Source organism: Passer domesticus, chromosome 8 (genome assembly GCF_036417665.1).
Source record: "Passer domesticus isolate bPasDom1 chromosome 8, bPasDom1.hap1, whole genome shotgun sequence".
In the NCBI taxonomy this organism is placed as follows: Eukaryota; Metazoa; Chordata; class Aves; order Passeriformes; family Passeridae; genus Passer; species Passer domesticus.
In genome coordinates this window covers 31,166,506-31,187,868 of record NC_087481.1, presented here as the reverse complement: position 1 = coordinate 31,187,868, position 21,363 = coordinate 31,166,506, and the positions used below count along the sequence as shown (strand labels likewise).

Sequence of the window (21,363 nt, the reverse complement as noted above, 5' to 3'; positions counted from 1 at the left end):
AGAGGCCTCTTTTTATTAAGACAGAATATATTGAAAATCTAATTGAACCTCTTCAAAAGCTTTGGGAATCTTATTTATTAACTCCTATCTTACTCTTCATCAAGTGTGCATGCTCTTTAAGGATTACCTACATACAAAACCTGCTTGTTTTAAATATTGAAGCCAAAGCAGTTTCAGGAACAAAGTTGCCTTTGTGCATTCTTCCTGTTACAAGCTTTTTCCATCACTTTATTCATTTTAAAAAACAAACAAAATCTTCTCCCCAGTTGTCCTATGAAATCTCTTCATGAATATGGAAAGTTGGCAATTCTGCAGGGAGAAAAACAAATATTAGCTCTTCCCACCCTGCTAACAAATACACAAGCTAAATAAATGGTGTTTCTTTATTGCTTACAGTGCTCTGGGTTAATATGGTTTGGAGTTTTAGGCCTCCTTTGGAAAATAAATGAGGGATAAAGGTTAAATATGCTACCCATCTTCCAGAGAGGAGTCAGGGTCATGCTTTCTGTTCAAGAGTACCTTGACAGGTTATGCTTCATTACTTTGCTTTGGACCAGTGCAATTAACTAATGCCTAAATGGTGAAAGTGATTCTGGTTTTATTTATAGAGAATTCATATAAATGCATCTAGATGTTTTAAGTTATAGAAGAAAGCCATGGTTCTTAGAAAGCTTCGCCTGCTGTCCAGACTCCTGGCGGCAAGGAGCGACTTGACGTGCTGCATTTTTCTTGCAGAGAGCAGACCTGGCCATCTCAGCCATCACCATAACACCCGAGCGGGAGAGCGTGGTGGACTTCAGCAAGCGCTACATGGACTATTCCGTGGGCATCTTAATCAAAAAGCCCGAGGAAAAGATCAACATCTTCTCCCTCTTTGCTCCTTTCGACTTCGCGGTGTGGGCCTGCATCGCCGCGGCCATCCCGATCGTGGGGGTGCTGATCTTCGTGCTGAACCGCATCCAGGCGGTGCGGGCACAGGGCACGGCACAGCCCAGCCCCTCCGTGTCCTCCACCCTGCACAGTGCCATCTGGGTCGTGTACGGAGCCTTCGTGCAGCAAGGTACTCGCCCGCTGCCCACAGGCAGCTCTGCACGCGGGGAGCGGGCAGCACAGCTCAGTCCTGCCACAACGGGCTAAAGGGGCAACAGAAGGGTGGGCAGGTATTATGTTTTATTAGCCCAGATGAGCAAAAGTGGGAAAGGTAGGAAGGTTTGGGGCTTTATGTCTTTTTTTATGCCTTTTCTGTCTCTCAGTAAGTCCAGGAAAAAAAAGCACTAGCAGGCTTTGCCTCTTTGGGAAAGTTGTTACAGTGGAAATAAACTACAGATCTGCTTGATGCAGAATTGCAGCACTTCTGCAGCTCTGAAACTAGCACCTTTTTAATTGTTTAATGTATAAATAGAAATAGAAATGTGTCAGCTCATGCAACCTTCTGTATCCACCGGAGTGGTGAAGTGCATTTTGATGAAAAAATGCATGACTTAGAATATATATGTTTTTGAACTGATGTGGGATAGTTTGTCTCTTGGTTGTTTGAACTGAGTACGCAACTAACTTTACACTCAGGAATCTCTCAGCATAGAACAAATCCTACTGAATTCAGTAGGACTGCTGCCATTAATAAAGTAATTTCCTAACTTATTGTTTACAAAATCTGCCCACACAGGTTTTGTGCCATATCTATTATGTTAATTGTATTCTTGGAAGGCAAGTTTTATTGAATGCTGACATATGGGTGAAGTTGTTAAATTTTTTCTACATTTTTTTCATTGTGATTGCAAGCTTCTAAAGCTTCAGCAGGAAAATACATCCTATTGCTATGAAACTTGGTCCCTCATCTCATTAAGGTGGCAGCCTGGATGGGTTTAAGTGCAGTAAAATATAATCAGCACAAACATATGCTGAAGTGAGTAGAACCAGCTCTATGGTAAGGTTTAGTCTCCAATGATACTCAAGAATAACTGTGCTTGAAGACTGATGCAAAGAAAACTTCACATGATTTGAAATCCTGTAAATGGTAACAAGTAATGACACTAATGCTTCAGTCTTTGCAGATTTAAATACAGCAAAGATAGCACACAAACCATTAGGCAGTTCTGTGGGACTTTTTTTCCAATTCTTTTCCAATTGAAAACAGAATATTACTATAATCTGAACACTGTAATGATTTAATTCCTGCATATTAGTTGTGCTTCACCTTTATCATTCAACTTTATTTAGAACATTTTTCATGTTCTTTAGATTTGATCCTCAATAATTCTCAAGGGAAATATTTTGAAAGATGATTTTCTAGAACACTGTCTAGGGCAAGAGTTAGACTGGAAAAAATACTTGTGAATTATCTTGTTCTAGCCTGAACAGAAGCAGTGCATTTCCCACAGTGAAAAGGGCAGACTGGAGAGAAAGCAGAGAGGAACTTAACAAATTTTAACATACATGGGCACGCAGAGGGTGATTGCAAATGGAAGCTTCTGAGAGACGCTCCATTTCTCTGTTTATTTGTAGGGGGTGAATCCACTGTCAATTCTGTGGCGATGCGCATTGTAATGGGAAGCTGGTGGCTCTTCACCCTTATTGTGTGCTCTTCCTACACAGCGAATTTAGCAGCATTTCTCACAGTATCAAGGATGGATAATCCCATAAGGTAAGAGCCTCTTCTTCACATGAAGCTGGAAACCTGGATTTCACAGGATGGTATTATCCATTTCAGTGCTCATTCTTGCAAGAAGGAGATAACTCTCTAATAAAATACTGTGCTTATTTGCAGTGGCTGTTTTTCTCTCCTCTTCCCCTCTTCTCCTTCACTCCAACAGTCCTCAAGCAGTTCTGATGGAGGGGACAATGACACTTTAGTTCTGTATTTTTCCAGAAGAGAGGTCTCTCATGTCCTGCTGGTTGTTTGGTTGCAATTTGTGTGTGTGTGTAACTTGGGGTTTTTTTTTTCTTCTAATTTAAAGGCCAAAGGTTTTAATTTTTTTTCCAAGAAAATGTGGACAAAACTTCCACCTTCACACTGGTGTGGTGTGCTGGCAGGGCCATTGAAATTTCACACTCAGTGCTGACAAGGTTAGAGCCTGATATCTCGTGTTTGATGTGGTAGTAATGGAGTGGAGCAGCACGGGCTCTTCTTCTAGAAAGTGCTGAACCAAGGATTTCAGGTGTTAGAGGGTGGCACAGTTAAGCTGCTGCTCTCATTTGGGATTGCATTGGGAAGACTGGCACTGAATGTTTGTGTTCTCTTCCTGAAACAGAAGGATTGTCACTAAGGTGAGGCTGGAACTTGTGGTTTCTGCAGAGAAGGACATAAGTCCATTTCTTCTAAACATGAGTTCAATAGAATTTCCAATTTTTAGCCTGCCAATGTTCATTTGCAGATATTGTAATGCTTTATGTGGATGTATCACCATCATTATACCAGGCCAAAACCTTAAAAAGCTTAAATTCACTTTCTGTTAGTTTGGCCATAATAAATGGGTCTTAACAGTAACACAAATAAGTACTCCAAGTAATTTCTGGACATAACATGAGAAACAATGTAGAATAAAACTATCCATGTATGATGCCTGGCTGTACTGGGAATAAGGTTAAGCTCAGTGAATAAATTGCTCTGGAAAAGCAAGGCACAAATGGCTATCCAGAAAGCTTGACTAATGATATTCTTAAAAATTTCTGAAGGTTCTATTTCTTTCACTGCAGCAGAAATTTTCTGTTTGGTCTAATCAGTACTTTCCAAAACTCAGCAAAGTTCAGAGGAGGACAAAAGTTGCAGTGTAATTACATGAGGAATCTCCAAAAAAAAAGAGGTTTAAGAGCAGAACTATGGATTTTTAGAGGAGGCCTTTGAGTATGAGCTATTACAAAATGTACAAGAGATGTTAAATCCGCTTCTTATTAAAATGAAAGGACATTGCTAAGAATCTTGAGGAGATAAGTTATTTGGGTAAAGAACCTGCTCAGAATAGTTTCACACGTATTGAACTCAGGAACCCTTCTACTGCTAGAGATGGCAGCTGGAGAATAGTAATTAAATGCCTTTCTGTACCTAAAGGTAGCTGCCACTTCCCAGGTCCCTTTATCACATCCCCTTATACAAGCTGAGGATGTAGAAGTAAGAAAACATCAACAGAACAGTAATTCAGGTGCCAGAATGTAAATGCCAAAAGAAATGTAAGTTACCAGAAGTTTCACTGCCTATGTTCCACCTACTTGGCTGTAGGGGCAGGGATCTCTAGTGGGTGTTGTCAGCCACAATGTGGATAGTTCATATTGTCTGATGTCAAAAGTGGTCCTGGATGCTGTAGTTTAGGCTCCAAAATCATTCCTGAAGTGCCTTGTCTAGAGAAGGTGGGGTAAAGAAATAGTTTCTCTGGAAATTTGTGTTGAACCTTCATCCATGTCTGAGCTATGATTTTCATGTCCCCGCTCTTTACATGAAACAGCCTATGAAATAATTTGTCAGATTTAGAAAAACCATTTTTTTTCTAAGAAAGTAAATTACTGCCTTTCATGAATTAATCATGGCCTTGTGCCTCAGCTCCCCATTCTAGCTGGCTTCACATCCTGTGATGTGCAGTGAATGTTTTTGCCCAACACTGCCACTCAGCTTGCCTGCATTCTGTCTTTCATGAACCCAGAAAGGAATACTTATGTGAAATCAATTTTTCCCACCCAAAGAGCCACAATGAGCTAGGGCTGAATATTTGCTCACCAGCTGAGAACTAGCAAATCTGTGTACACTTCCATTGTTAAGAGAAAACAACCCCCATCCTTTCAGTAAATGTCTGCTGTTGTCTCTCCCTCCATAGAGAAGTCCTCTGGTGTTCAGTGCTGCTGCCTTCAAATTGCCAGCAGGAGAGAAATAAGTATTATGATGCTGCAGTAGCTGTAGCATAGTTAAGATTTTCATTACAAGACTGATTTTCTTCCCAAGCCCTCTCTAAAATGCCTAATAGAAATTGTTTCATTATCAAATTTGGCATGTGTGGTCTGTGACTGGTGAAATAGAAATATGTTTGATTGAATAACTAGGTGTCAATCAACCCAGTGATCACTGCCTCCACAATTTCACTGCAAAACAAGTGTGTCATAGAAATCATAAACAATATTTATTAGAAGAGGCTTGGTGAGACGTTCACTGCTGAAGCAAAGTTGAACTGTTGGAAGGCAGATTTTTAGAATTATCGTGTCAGATGAAAGCCTGCTGATAAGGGAATACTGTTTTTTGGTAGTTATATCTGGCATCTGCAAGTCTCACAAGGCTATTCCACCCTGCTGTGAGTTTCAGAGGCTTCCTGTGGCTCATAGAAAGTTGAAATATCCAGTGTAGGAGGAATGGCAGAAAGCAGCTTTGATCTGCCACCTATATTTGTTTCTTGACAGTTACTTTGTAAATCCCAAACAGGATTTTTTGTCCAGGTGTCTAGATCCCAAGTAAGAGACATGCTTAACTTGGAAAGAAAAGCTATTCTTCTCCTTGGATTTTTTCAAAATGTCAAGGGCTTCATCTCAAGTGTGCTTACAAGAAGAGGCACTGGTTTTTTTGGTCTGGCATGACAGCACGTGCTTCCTTGCTCCTCATGTGTCCTGTGTGCCCATCATTCATACTGGTGTTATGTGGTGGTGGGATGGGTCCAAATGTAGAGTTTGAGACCCACATGAAAACCTTTATCCCCTCAGGAGGTCAAAGCTGACAGGAAATATGGTGTACCTTCCTTGCTGCCCTCAGTTTTTCAGTTGCTAGTGGTTGGTGCTTCTGCTCCCCGTTGATCTTTTAATGCTGCTTCTTAATCCCTTTGTCCAGATTACCTCCTGTACTTCTCATCTTCTCTGTGCCCCACCTCCCAGCCAGGGAACAAAGGCAATGTTGTGGTTTTCTCAGGATTTCTGTGTCTATGGACATCCACAGGCAGGGCAGTGATACATCAAGCAGATTTCCTGACCCCTTATGGGCAGAGGAGAGAGATGTTATCTAGTTCAGTATGAAAAAGGGAAGGCAACTGCTGATGGCCACTGCTTTGGAGCTCAGGTTAGGAAGCTTTGATCCATGTTCTAACTTAGTAAATAATCAATTCTCAATTTTTGTTTTTAATAAGAAATCTAGGTAATGTTTAGAACCTCTGCTAATCTTCAACAAACTTGTTTAAGTTTAAACCCAAATGATTTGAATTTATTATTCTAATATTTGCCTTCAGTACTGTGTGCAGCTGAGGGGTCTTCTAATAGGTCAGTCTAAGTAAGGCAGAATTATTACACGTGAATTTGTTCTTTCTTTTGTCTTATTACATTTTCAAGCAGCTCTTGGATCTGCTGTCTGACCTTCCATTTGTAATTATGAGTTTAATTAGCAGTGACTTAGATTCCAGCTTCATTTCTTGTTAACAAGCAGACTACATACAGTTCAGTAGCTGCACAGATATTCTGAAACTCAGGTTTAGGAGAGCTTGTCTGACAAGAGGCTAAGAATCATGCAAGAAAAATAGGACATGAAAAAGGAATTCTATTTTCAAATTCAAAAGAGTTTAAATTTTTTATCAAATTGATCCTTAAATTTGCACATGCTATGGATGCCTTGAGAGGCATCTGTACTATATGCATTCATGAGCTGCATACAAATGCATAATTTTTCTGCTTTAAGATCTCAGCTGTTGTTTCATGATTTCAGATTTACTTATTTGTACTTTAATCCCCCTATTTCTTGTATTTTGGTGACAGCTGAAGATTTAGAGCAGCTTAGTTGGGGTGATAGGCTGGCACTTGGAAGACTTGGGTGCAAATTCTTTTTCTACCACAAGCTTTGTTTGATCTTGGCAAGCTTAGCCTCCTCTCTGTCTTGGTTCTCTCCTTGTATAACACAGTAATAATATTTTCTTATATGGCATATTGTCAGTTTAGCTGTTTTAAAGATGATGGCCATAAATGACCGTATTATAGTAGCACTGCAGGTATCAAAAAAAGGTATATTTTCTGGGTTGCATACAGAGCAGAAGCAATCTCAAAATATTTTATAATAAAATGAGAAAAGTACTTGGAAGATGCCAGCCAGAGGGAAATGAACAAACATTTCATCCGCTGTAGTTAAGTGGATTTGATAGGGTTGGTGGCAAGAACCTCACCAGAATCCCTCTCTATTCACAACAATTTTGTCTTCAAATTCCTCATGTTTGAAAACAGCCTTTCTCTTGTTAATATCAGATGTGTCCTTTTAAATATTTCAGTGGATTTTCTTTTGTTATGTTTAATTTGTACTGTGTTTTGCAGTGTCTGTGCAGCACCTCAGGCATGTTGGCAGGAGGCATGTATGAATGAGCATGATAAAAAATAATTATTGTGATTATCATTAAAGGCCTGTGAGCAAAAGCTTCAATCATTAAATAACTAGATTAAGTCCCTCCATAAAAACAAAGGCTAAAAAAGAATATTAAAAAGATGCAAGAACTCAAAACTTTTTTTCTTTCTAGAACATTCCCTCTCTGGAGCGCAGGGGTGAAATTTCCTGGGAAATGCTCGGTGCAGTAGGGCAGCAGTGCTCAGGGGCAGAGCTTGCCAGCATTTGCCTTCAGGCTCTGCTCAGGACAAGGCACTGGGCTGCTGCCAGTGCTCCAACTCCTATTGTTTGTCTTTTCATTTCACTCCTATTGATGGTGCTGCCCAGTGGGTGCTGCCTGGAAAGCCACAGAGTCTGGAGCCTTTTGAAAAGCTTTCTGAATGTTGGCATATGTCGCTCAAGCACAGTTTAAAATGGATCCTAATTACTCCTCTAATTGAACAAGCAGGCAAGCATCTAAGTGCAGATATTTCCCAGGGACATTTTTTCTGAGAAAAATGAGAATGCACAGCTGAAAATCAAGCTTGCGTTCCATCTCTCCTGTTGCCATTAAAAAGTGTAGTGTAGATTGGAGATCAATGGCAAACCAAGAGATTTGTGATTCCACACTTCTCCAACTTGACTTTTGAGAGACCTATATCATAGAGCATCTCTTCATTTGTTCTGGTTACTGAGAAGTTCTGTGACTGAGGTGGGTTGAGGCATTAAAATTCAGATGAATGCACAGTTTAGAGAAGAAAATGGTTTGGATATAACATTAGCAAAATCTACCATCTGTGCAGGTAATAAAATCTTTATTATTTTTTTCTTTTGCTTTGAAAGGAGAAAAATCTAGCAAGAGTGGCAGCCCTCAGGACAGCCTATCAAAATGTGCAAGGATTGGTTTAAATCTGATATTTCGTACTCCTTGGTTTGGACAGAGTCACCTCTTGGGTCAGGTTGTCTCACATTAATATAGGTTATTCCCCTGCTGTCCACAGAGGAGCTGTCTGCTTTCTGCATGCCTTCAATCCCACTGGCCCCTTACACCTTCCTTGTTGTAGGATGAGGTTTCTTTTTATTACATAGATAGCACCTATGACTTATTTTGTCAGGTTGTATTTTCTATATGACTCCTAAGGGATAAACAATACATAACACAGTAAGAGAAGATTTTTGCTCAATAGGATACTTACGTTTCTATTATTTTTTTTCTCTAAAGAAGCTGATTTAATGTCTTATATGAACTGATAATAGCATCTAATATAGCAAGATATTAAAAAAGCAAAATAATTATTACTATAGCAAATCAAACAGAAAGGGCCTTAGAGCTTCAGACAACTCATAACAGCTCAATCTATCATCTATAAAGACGAAAACAGGAGTAAGAAGAAAAACTCCATAGAGAATTCTCTTTTGGAAATAATTCTCTGTCTGAACCATTAAAGAGGTTGGCCAGTGGGGTTTTTTCCCACGTTTTCAGGCAGATATCTTAATGACATTGTGAAGTGAAGCAGCTGCCTGCAAACCAAACCAAACCAAAACCCGTGTAAAATAATGTGTATTTTATATAATTTATCTGTACTGGTCAGAGCCATTAGTGTAACAGGGCCCTATTACAAAATCCATGCAGATTCTGTTGGAGGGTAATATAGTGAATATTACTGCATAGGTTTCCAAATTGCCAGAAGGTCTCTCTGAGAGCATTCCTGAAGCCAGAACAAATAAATTGTATTCACAAAACTACCAATAGTAAGTAAACACTTCATCACAGTGAGTTCTTTCCTGCAAAACCAGGAGATGAAAGTCACTGTTCTCACTTAGAAGAAGTTGTCCCTGTTTTTTTTAATTACTGTCATTTCAAACAGGGCATACATAGGCTTCCCGCCCTGCTAATCACTTGAAACATTTTGGGAACTGCTTCATTTGTTCATGTAAGAAGGCTGTCTTCTCACCTTGCTCAATTCCTCCCCAACATTCCCACATGAGCAGTGGTTCTGTCATGTTTGTGCCATGATTTTTCAGTGTTAGATTTTCTCACCCACCTAACAGCAAAGGTAATTTTACCATCTTCTGCTCTGGACACTGGAACTTCAGTCAAGGGGTGACACAAATAGCTTTCTGCAGTGACAGATCAGGCAAATTAAATTTATTGGTGTTGTGAGGAGGATTTATGTTTGCTTCTTGGTTGTTTTTATCTCACGCATTTGCACAATTCCCATGTATTTATAGTATGTATGGTTAGCTAGTCCATTAGCTGCAATACTCTTTAAAATTTAAAGAGAAAGATTTTGGTTTTCTAGGTCCTAAAAGAGCTCTTGCAGCTCCTTATAATTTGTTTACTAGTTCCTCATATTAAGATAGTTTGCATGTGTGTCTTTGATATGGTATCTTTCAGGAATTGCCAGCCCTTCTGTATCCTTTATCTTTTAAAGCAACACCCCAAGAGATTTTCTTCTCTAGTTCTTGATGTTTGTTGAGGCTGGTCTTTTGAAATGTAGTATTTTTGTGTTGTTAATCTTGTTTGTTTTTTTCTTCTGCCTCAGGATATTAAACTCCAACATCTTGCAAACATTTTAATCTGGATGCTTTTGTCTTTGACATTTCCATTTAAATCTATCAGATCTAAAATAGCCACTCCCCTCATAAAGGTCTCCACAATAGAAGAGCATTCATTCTCACACCAGACACTCTTAACACCTTAACTGATATATAGGATGATATTTCATCTACTGAAAAAAAAATTGTTCCAATACATTCTAAAATATTTATTGACCATCTTGCCATGAAGTGAAAATCTGTAAACTTGCCATTTAAAGAAAGGCTTTAAAAACTGAATATCTTTATAAAGAGATGTAGAAATTATTCCTGATAGTGATGATGTGAAAACAAACCAAAACCAAACCAACACACAAACCCACAAACCAAACCAAAAAAAAAAAAAAAGCCCAGCAAAACATTTTTAATCAATGCAGGTCATGGTTGTTTAGGGGAGAAAGTAACTTATTTTCCTTGGGAAGTATGATACTTATGATACTACTCTTTATTACCATGAGTGCTATACTCTCAGTTCTTACTTTGCAAAATATTTTCTGGAGAAGAAAAAAAACCAAAAAAACTTTTCTGGAATAGTACTGGGTTGCTAAGAGATAGGTTGCATGTTTTTTTGGTTTTTTTTTTTCCATTTCCTGGGCTCATCTGCCTTACTGAGCAATGTTCTCTTCTCCTGCACGTGTGCTCCTTTATAATCTAATACAGGAGTGTTTCCAGACTCATCTGGAGATGAGGGAGAGAACGGCGTTGCCTCAGAAAAGCTGTTTTGATACAGCTGACAAAGTTTGTTGAATTACAAGAAATGTAATCACAGGCATTGAAGTTGTTTGCCTTCTAAACCATTAAAACCAGCCTGAGAGAATGTGCCACTGATTTAATTTAATTGATTTATGAATAGTCATGTCTATCTAGAAAATAGAAAACCATCAGTCAGAATGGGGTGGATGTTAAATACTGTTTCTTACATATGGCAATAATGCAATTTCCAAGCTCATATTTCAAGGTATGTAATTAGGCTGCCCAATAAACTAATTAATCTCAATATAATGAGCAGCCAGTTGTTTTCATGTGCTTTTTTGGTGCTTTCTAGTATGAGGTTCAGTATTCAGAGAGACTTGTGTTGAGGGTGAGGAGAAGGAGGAAGGACAATGGGTAAGGTCTCTGTTCCTGGTTACCTTCCTGTACATCAGGATGAGATGGGAAGTGCCCCATACACTGTGTGTCAGTCTGGGTCCCCTGAGAAAAGGCATGTGGGCCTCCAGACTTTGAAATATGCATATGTAGTGCACGCACTTTAGAGATCAGTAATAACTGATGAATGCTATATGTGCTTTCAGTATTAATGAAGAGCCCTGTATTTTGATTTCCCAGGAGTATGCAGCACATGCTCTAGCAATCAAGGTGCCTCTTCAGAGTCCCTCTGTTTTCTTCTCTTCCTTCTGTCAACAGTGATAGCTTCTGCTCTGCTCCCTGTGGTAAGGGAAGGGTGTGAAGCTGTTTTCCAGCATCACATTTTACCTTTGACAGATCTGAATTCATCTAGCCCCTCCACCCCAGCTGTGAGACTGCTGACATGCAGGACTCCTGATAAATCAAAACTTAATAAAGAGTCGTGTAGGACCTTGCTCCACACTGGGATTTCATGGGCTTTAATGATATCCTAACAGTCATTGTACAAAGTACCACTAACCCTGAGTAAAGGCTTTATAAGCCAGCACCAAGAAGCCAAACTTATCTGTTGCCCACTCAATTTAATTAAAAAGCTACTCTTTGTCATCTGAGCACAAAACAGAAGGGCAGCATTATCAGTACTTAGAGCAGCAATGGAAAAGGAAGAAAGCAATTTCTTCCCTCTCGATCTTAATCATTAATCTTCATTAGGATTTCTAGCTTCTGAATGTGAGCTGTAGAAGACATCAGCGTAGCAAACAATTTAAAGTGCATCTGCATATGTAATAGGTAGTTTGTTATTTTTATTATAGGTAAAAGCATGTGTCAGTTGCCATATGTGTTTGATTCAGACAATATGATTTTCATGCCAACTTTATGATATGTTTGATCTAGGTGAAGTGACTAAAACCTGCTGTTGGGACCGAGGTGCTGTTAAACACCAGCTGCATTTTTTATTTTAATTAATAATTTAAGGAGTAGAATACCTTGCTTTAATTAACATGTTAACCCTTTGAGCTACTCAGAGAAAGGCCACAATGGCAAAATGATTTAAAACTAAAGCAAGGAAATATTCAAAGGAAGTCCAAACAGGGGTATTTTTTCCTCCAAACGTGCTCTTGACATGTTTTCACTTTGTATTTTAATTTCCTTCTTACTGTTGAATGGAATATGGAGTATGGATAAAGGATCCAGGATTACCCAGACTTTTTAGTAGGACTGATTATTCTGGATTTGCAGGGTGAACAGCAACTGCTCATAGCTGCTCTGAATCCCTTTTTCAGACTTTTAACTGAATCTGCCAATGTGGTACAAATGTGCTGTTATGCCAATTCTTTCCTTGATCTGTTCTGAAAATCTGCCCAGTCATGTAGCAGTTTAAATGTGGATCTGAGCATACAAATTAAAGCTCCAGACTATGAAATCCAGGGCCTGCATCTTAAAAGAAACTCTCATGTGTTAGATGCCCTGAGTGTCTCTTTGTCAGTCTGATACTTTTCATTGTTAAATGCAAACATGGTGGGCAAACTGGGGAATATCTCAAGGTTATTAAGCTTTTAAAAATTGGAAAAATTATGTAGGGAAGAGGGTTCTGTAAAGAGTCCTTGTAAATGTAAAGGAAAGACTGCCCTTGTGAATATAAAGGAAAGACTGGCCTTTGACTTCACTCCCTTAGTTAGACAGATGAATTCATATGCAATCATAAATGCCCAGCTGCGAGAAACTTCATCCAGGGATAACAAACTATGGTGCCCCAGTGGATCCAGCTTTGAGATGCAAATGCTCAGAAACTAATTTCCATTGTTGTCACTGTTAATTGACAAACTATTTAAGAAATTGAATAGTTTATTACACAATTCTGTGATTTTGAAAACATTTCAAGCAAAGCAATCATAACTTCTGCTGTAAGCACCATCACAGTTTCTTTACAATGTGCTAACAATTCAGAAAACATGGGACATCCAGAAAGAAAAAAATAAATTACAAATAAGTTAATGAAAAAAAATCATCAATCTAGGTGACTTAATGCTTTTACTGCCTGGAGGAGGTTTGGAGAGGAGAAGGGTTGGAAGTATAGTTAGAAACACTGGACTGGCAATCAGGAGATGTTTAGCTTATTTCTATCTCTTTAACAGATTTCTTTATGTGCAGTGCTGGAGCAGAGCCAGTGTCAGCTCTAGGCAAAATGGACTTTTAGGATCCAGTGACAAGTCAAGTCACACTCACACAGATCACTGCAGATGATTGGAGTAGTTGAGGTGGTCCTGAGGGCATAACTTAGAAATAGCAATGGATAGGAATACCCAGAGGTTTAATTTTGTTTACAGAAGAACCTGTTTTACTGATTATGATGAGAATCCAGTTTGATTTTTGGATCCAAATTTGGGTCTTGTAGCCAGAAATAGTGTTAAAATTTTGAAAATGGGCATGTTTCCTAAATAAACTGCTGGAAGATACTAAGAACTTCTGTGAGCAATGGGATACAGCCTTCTTATAGGGGTTTTGTCCTACATCCTCCACCCTTTGACTTCAGTGAAAATGCCGCAGATTGTTCTGAGATCGGTAAAGCAAAAGTAGAATTTCAGGTGCTGGTAATGAAATGTATTCCTGCTACATCTCAGACTCTTAGGAAGTACACAAAGCCTCCAAATGTTCTGCTGATACAATGTATGTAGCTAGTAATTAATTACTACTAAAATCATGAACATGACAGTGTATCATTTATTAGTGGCTTGACTGTCTTTGCATTTCAATGGGTTTACATTCTGTTTGTTCCCTTCTTTTAAAACTTAATCATGCAGTAGCTCTGCAGGAATAGAGCCCCAGTGAAAGCACTCAGTCTGCAGGGAAGTCAGTGCTATGTCAGGAGTTAAGAAAACAGTTTAGTTTACTTGTCTTTCCCTTTGCATGTAGGAACAGAGGCTACTGGAAGTCGTTTGAAAGAAATTAAATCAGTTTGGAGTCTGTACAAGTTCAGTGCTTCTAGTGCTTTGTGTATGTATTATTTGGCTATTTTGTTCTTCATGTTTCTTACTGTTTGTATTTTTGTCTCCAATCCTGGGAACCTTGAGCATGTGCGTTTTTTGTGCATGACTAGTTTCACTGATCTCAGCAGTACTGCTCTATCTACGAGTCTGCTAGGTAGCCTACAAAAGAAGTTTCTTTAAGGGCAGTAGAAACTGCAGTAGAAACTTGAAACTGCACTGGGTGGGTGACAGAACGTTTGCCATCACACATGGCATGCAGGATGTGTAGCAAACCTCTTCCTTCTGGGGCAGAAATAAAGCTGGCTTTAGCATCCTCTCCCTAGAACTGTATGTTACATTTTACTTTTGGTTGCACCTAATTTAGGGCATTAATCCCAGTCCAGTCAGAGTCTCAGAGATACCACCACATTGGCAGCAGTGACCATTATAACCATGAAAAAACCTGCTGCCGTGCCATTACCTGCTGAGGAGTTCAATCACTATTTGTTTTAACTATAGGAAGAGTAGGGGTTGACATGGCAACGAGTTCTGTGATGTGTCAATTGATTGGTTTTGCCACTGGAGGAAAGTCCCTGCTTCCTTGAAATGCTGTGTAGCAGCTGTTCCTGCCCCACTGGTGAGGACAAGAGCAGACACAGCCCTGACTGTCTGCACTTTGTCTCCTGCTGTGGTTTGGAAAGCTTCAATCCTGGTGTGAAGGGCTGCAACTCCACTGATTCTGTGCAGTTTAATCTGTCAATACTTACAGTTCTCCTTGTAGAGGCTTTTTTCTGTTAAGGCTTTTGTTTAAAGTGGATGGTGTTTTTCCTGGAGATCAGATCAAGTGAGTGTTATATGAATTATAAAGCAATATATATTTGCTGGTGAAGGACTTGACCCAGAAAAGTATATCCCAAGCATGCAAGTACTGCTGCTGATCCCTACTGGACTACCTCTGTTGCTAAAGTTAAAATTTTGCTTAGAATATTTGATGAAGAAACCTGTTGGTCTGCACATCATCACTGCATTGAGACAGAATTAAGAGCATTTAAAGTGACTTGCAGTGAAATGGAACAATGCAGGATTTGATCACGTCGCTATAGGGAAGTTGACCATTTAAGGATTGATTTAAGAGCTCAGTTTAATTATTCATCATTTCAAAGAAAATCCAAGATGCCCAAATGAAAGTCATGGACCCAGTTCTTTTGAAGTCTAAGGTTATAACAAATGGAGGTAAACTTGTTTTCATTTTAATTCTCTGTACTAAGAGTAGATCCATTCTAAGAATACCTTGAACAGTTTTATTGGCCCCACTAAGAATAATCTTTAAAGCAGCCCATCTTTTAGTTTTGGTATGTCCAGTTTAATACACACTAACAACTTTCCAATATTTACCTGGAACAAACATTGAAAATCTACCAAATTATGTTGTAATGCTTTATTTTTTTAAAGTATATTTACTTTTTAGACTTGTAGGTGCTAAAGAAAGGTCAGTTCTGTTACCTCATTTTTCAGCCCTTTCTTGTACAGCTGAAGGCTCATGAAATACCAGTTGCACTAATGTTTAGGGACACTAACTGCTATTCTCTTCCATTTTTAAGTGGGCTTGTGCTTTTTTAACTTGCATTTAGCAACACAGTGAAACTTCGTGCAAGTCTGAGTCAATGAGACTATCATCCCCTAGTGGTGCTTTATATCCATAACAGAGGGATTTTTTTTTTTTTCAGCTCTTCAACCAGTTAAACTGTTCAACTTGGGTAGACCAGCTCTAGAGAATGTCTTTTTGTGAAAGTTTTAACTCAGTTTCAGATGTCTGAAGACAAGCTTTACCCTAGCCACTCATACATTTTACTTAAAACAGGAGTTCCAAAGATTTTTCATTTGTGAACAATGGACTGAGGCTCAAATCCTTTGTCTTGTAGATTCATAAATGGATATAAAAATTATTCAGGACTCAGATCAGGATGGTAAGGCCTGCTCATGTAGACATTGTCTGTACCACCACAGTACCTCTTCAACCTTGATCCAGCTTTGCAGACTCTTTTCTCTTGGGTGACATCTACAAATGATAATCTGATCTGGCAATGCTTGCTTGGCTTCCAAGTTCATCTCTCTGTGGGTTGATTTGTGTGATCAACAACAAACACTATTTTCTTATTTGTCCTAATTGTCACTGAAAATTCTGCATTGGAGGGAGGAGTTCTCAGCAATTTTAGGTGAAAATTCTGCAGTTTTCTGCAGTTCACAGTAGGCAGAATTCTCTTTCAATTCATTGCTTTCCACTGGGTGTAGCTTTATCCAATAAATCTCCTTTCAGATAGGATTTTATGTTCTAGGTTTCAGCTCATAAGTGTTTCTTATGCTTACAATGGTGGTATAAGCTTGTCAAATCAGTTCAGATACATCTGTCTTTGCTTTGAAGTTTACTGAGTTTACTGTTTTCCCAGTGCATAAAACACATATTTCCCTCTCACATAATTGTGTGAAGAAAACAGTTCTTGTTAGGAGCTGCACTTATATTTAATTTTGCAGATGTAATGAATTCTTAACTTTTAGGGAAAAAAGTTTAAAAGAAAATAAATTAGCCTCAAGGCATTTAAAGATAGAAATTTAGGACTTGTACTATACATTTTATGTATGCATTTTTAAGACTTCATTTAGGCAGAGCAGCTTAAAACGTCTCATCATCTCTGGTACACTTCATCTTTATGGCAGCCATCACCTAGAATATTATGCTGCATTGAGCAAAAATCTCAGGGTCACTACAAAAAAAAAAAAAATTTTAATGACAGGAACTTGTTTTTCATTTGAAAAATACTTTGATCACATCTGATGATCCAGGTGCCTCCAGCTCAGTTAATTGATCAGCAGTTACCTCAAAGCACTGGTGTCAAGTTTAGTCTGTCACTTATTATTCATCCAGAAGTCTTGGGCATATAGCAGCAACAGAGTAAAATAAACCCATACTGGCAGCATATTTTTAGTCTGTGTATCTACAGCTCCATGAGGCTTTTACAAGTAAGAAAACCTCTCCAAAAAGTGCATCTTAACCAGTATTTTTATTCCAGCAATTAGTTCTAGTGGTCTGATCATATATGCTAGTACTGCTATTGCCTGTCTGTGTCTTATGCAGCATTTGTTTTATGCCAATACGTTTCTAACACATGAAACAAGCAGAGTCCAGTCTTCAGCTGGCTCTGCATGGAGTAACTGTAATTCCACTGGGACTATGTATCAGTTGTTGTATTCATCTAGCAGGTATAAATAAGGGCATTAAATATTTTGACTGGTAACAGGTTTAAAAGACAACATTTTTCTTAAGATTGACTGCAGATACATTTACTAAAATCAATTGGTTTACATGTATTTGTCAATTATAGCAATCACACAGTGGATGTATTTATCTACAAATTGAAGTTGTGCTCCTGTAACAGTAAGTGAGGGACATTGCTTTTTCTGCTTTACTGACTTTATCTTTAATTACACTTATAAAGAGCCTTTACTGGCTTGTGAGATCCAACAACTGAGGTGGTAAGGTTAATGGGGCATCTTGTTATGCTGCACATTTTTGTTTCAAATAATTTTGTATATTAAATGCATGAAATCTTTGCCATAGGAAAGTGAGACAAGAATTTGAGTGGCTAAAGGAGATGGGACCAGCTGACAGCTGGTTGCACAAATAAAGGTTAAGAACAATGACAGCAGCCGCCTTTAGTGGATGACACAACTCTAAGATACAGCCAGTATCTGAAAAGTAGCAGTGAGTGATTTTGTCTGGCAAAGGCAAATTTGGCAGATTTAAAAGAACAGTGTTTCCAACCTACCTTTGTGGATTATCTTACTTCACCCTGTAAAAAGTAGGAGATAATTCATCTCCATCCACTATTGTTTGTGCATGTGCCCATGGCCACCACGCCCAAATCTTTTGACCACTTCTTTAGCCGTGGATGTGCTGAGCATAACCTCCACTTTCAGTGCAGAAATACAGCAGAGGTATTTTTTATACAGAGTAAGAACTGTGGCTGAGACCACTCCTTTTTGGGATAATTTCTGAGATAGATTTTTTGGCTAAGTGGTCCAAAACATCAAACATTGCACTGCAAGTAATCCTTAGGACACACAATACTCCACATTTTCTTTTCCAAGGAAATACTGCCAGCTAAAGGGGTTACCTTACTCCCACAGCCAGGCCAACACTGTGCGTCCCTCCCTGCCACCTGTATGCTTGTCTGGGTATTGCAAGCACTTGATTTGAACCCCAGATTTGCTCTCTCTCTGCTCTGTGATGCTTAGAGAATTGAACAAACTGTGCTGCTCGTAAAGCAACATGTACTGTGCTTTTGTGCAGTACTGATTGTCAATAAAATGTAATTTAGCTAAAATAAAAATACTGATTGTCAATAAAGTGCAATTTAGCTAAAACAAAATGCACATTTATGAGTAAAAGGTTCCATGGCAATAAAGGAAAACAGAAAATATTGATAATATTAAAATTGCAAGTTTAATTATTTTTTTACCTATCCAAACCCTTATGTTCAAACTTTCAAACAGAATAGTGGTATCAGGAGTAGGCATTTGTAAAGTTGCTACCAGCTGACACCTGTGTTAAAGTATAGTAGTTAAACATATTTCTGCTACTGTGCTTCTACCAAACATGCCTTCCTACACACACCAAAATCTCTACACTAAACCTGGTGGGAAAGGGTTGGCACAGAAGACCCTCCTGTGTCTTTTAACAGCCAAATCATCAATTCCTGGGGGTTAAGCAATTCTCTGGGTTATGATGAAACTTACTTTAAAAAATAAAGACAGAACTAAATGCCGCATGTAATCATGTAGCTCAAGACTGGAGGAAAACCGGTTCTATAGAATGTACAGGAAATCTTTAGGGGAGCAGAACAGACCTTTCAGATCGTTAAAGAAAGAATCAAAATCTGAACAAATTCTCCCATTTTTCATTAGCTTTTTGAATTTCCACCAACCTTCAGCATGTTTATCAATGGCCATATAGAGCTAGGGAAATAACAGAAGGTTTGGGGTTTGGTGGAACTCCTAGAGTTAGCCCAAATCCACAAGTGTGCAATGTATATAGAGAGAAGCTGTTCACACAGTCTTACTTAAAGCTGCTTAACAGCTTAAAATGATAGAAAGTCCTTAACACAATTTAAGAACTTAAACCACTTAAACTGTTTGAAGCAGCTTGTGAGTTTGAAGAGTTTGGGCCAGGGGCTGTGCTGAGAGGCAGCTCTTGGAGCTGCAGCCTGGGGACAGGGCTCCCATGGCAGGAGTCCCAGAGAAGGGCACCTTCTGCACCTAAACCTGGGAGGCCTGGGGGTGATGTGGGGGACAAGAGGGAAGAGCTCTCTATGTATTTTTATGGGGCATTGTGTATATGCCCAGATTGCTTTGCTTTAAATAGTGTAGCAGGGAATCTTACATGTATGTGAAGTGTCAGCAGTGGCATCTCCTCAGTGAAACAGAGAAGAGGGTGGCAGAAAAATATTGTCTATGACAAGTCTTCAGCTGTGGAAAACAGCTTTGGCTCATGGGCCAAGGGAAGGCTCCTCAGGAGCATTGTGAAGAAATCTGCACAAGCTGCAAGCCAAAATGTTCTGCTTTTGTGGCTCCAGAAGATGGAGGTTTGATCAGGAAGTTTTTTGTTTTGAAAGATTGTTTTTGGGAAAAAGAAATGGGGTGAGGCAGGGAGGGTTGCTTTAGTTTAATTGGTGTCAAGCAGTGTTAGTTGGTTATATCAGAAGCATATTGTTAGTATGTGAAACCACACATTTATAAAGCATTTTAAAGAAAACAAACCATTATTTATGAGATTCAGTTTGGTCCCTGCTGGTGTGTGTGGTCATCAGTGGTCAAATGTGTTTTTGTATGTGCACTCAGATAGTGGCACAGCACAGAGGTGATACTTGAGGGCAGAGGAAGAAGGCACAGGAATGGGAATGAACCTCTGAGAGAGGGGGAAAAAGCTAGCCAGGATGCTGCTTCTGATGGCAGCGATGCCACCTTAAATGTTTAGAAGCTTGGGCTGGTTTTCATTGATGCAGGCAGTGATTTACACCTTTCAGTGCAGAGAAGGCTGTAAAACAGGAGTGAATTACATTCTGTACAATTTGAAAATAAATTGTGCATTCACAGCCACTCGGGGTGAGGCCCATTTACACTTCCAGAGTTGTATATGATGAGTAAATGAAAGTTAGGCCTCTGTGTGAATGAAAAATGCCTGTTTTACCAGAGGCTGTGAAAAGAGAGAGCAAGAGAGACTTAGTGGAAATTGGAAGCGAGATTTTATTTGTTTGTTTAAAGCAGTCATATTGATTTGGAGTCAGATGGACCATTGGTATAACTGCAAACTAATTCCACTGAATTCTGCGAGGTGTTTCTGTGAAGTTGATGGGGCTGGAAGTTTATACTTATAATCTGAATTTTTCCTGTGTTCAGGTAAGTCTTTATCACATTATATTCTTGTACAATGTTGGTGGCATATTTAACATGAATGTTATCTCTCAAAAAAAAGAAAAAAATCTTCTCTGTGATGAAGAAGAGCTTAGGTGTAGTTAAAATCATATGAGCTCAGTACAATTAAATAATTACTTGGCTTTCCTTTACAATGAGGAATGAAATATGGAAATGTTATTTGGTGAGGATGCTTTATGATGAGTGACAGACATTGAAAGAGACCATTTAATTAATGAAATCTTGCTAATGTGCTACATAATACTAATTTCTCAATATCGCTTGAATTTCAGAACATTTCAGGATCTGTCCAAACAAATGGATATATCTTATGGTACAGTCAGGGACTCGGCAGTGTATGAATACTTTAAAGCAAAAGGGACCAACCCTTTGGAGCAGGATAACACATTTGCTGAACTGTGGAGGACTATCAGTAAGAATAATGGGGCAGATAATTGTGTATCAAACCCTTCTGAAGGCATCAGGAAGGTAAGACTGGATCACAGGGGTTTTCATTTAATTTCTGTATCAATGTTGTTTCTATGCAGTTAATGGTAAGTCACAGGAAAGATATTACAGTCATTTAAAACCCCCCTGAATTCCTATATAAAGTTCCTTTTAGTACATTGATGGCAGATAAGAATCAAATTTTGGTGTCATTGTTCTGAATTTAAGTACTTTAGCTCTGCCTAAGTCTTCAGTATGTAAGTCCTTTGGATTTGGTCACAAAGTTTCTCAGTTTCATGGGAGCTTTCATAATGCCTTTTTGGATGTAATTCTTTACATTATGCAGTACTGACTCCTGTCCTTTGCTCATTTGAGTTTGTTTTATTTTCTGAGTTTATGATTGGAAACATGAGTAAGAATTAAAGGATCCACAGAACGCATACTCATTTCTCTTAA

The 21,363-nt window shown here is 38.8% G+C and overlaps 1 protein-coding gene across 22 annotated transcripts in view; it reads left to right on the top strand.

The window, feature by feature from the left end:
• GRID1 (glutamate ionotropic receptor delta type subunit 1) overlaps positions 1-21,363 on the top strand; it is a 539,628-nt gene that overhangs the window by 489,342 nt on the left and 28,923 nt on the right. For all 22 annotated transcript variants that reach the window (XM_064430084.1, XM_064430089.1, XM_064430081.1 and 19 more), the window contains 3 exons: positions 736-1,060; positions 2,506-2,644; positions 20,754-20,949. In XM_064430084.1, the coding sequence (XP_064286154.1) occupies positions 736-1,060; positions 2,506-2,644; positions 20,754-20,949 (660 nt within the window). The remainder of the gene's footprint in view (positions 1-735; positions 1,061-2,505; positions 2,645-20,753; positions 20,950-21,363) is intronic.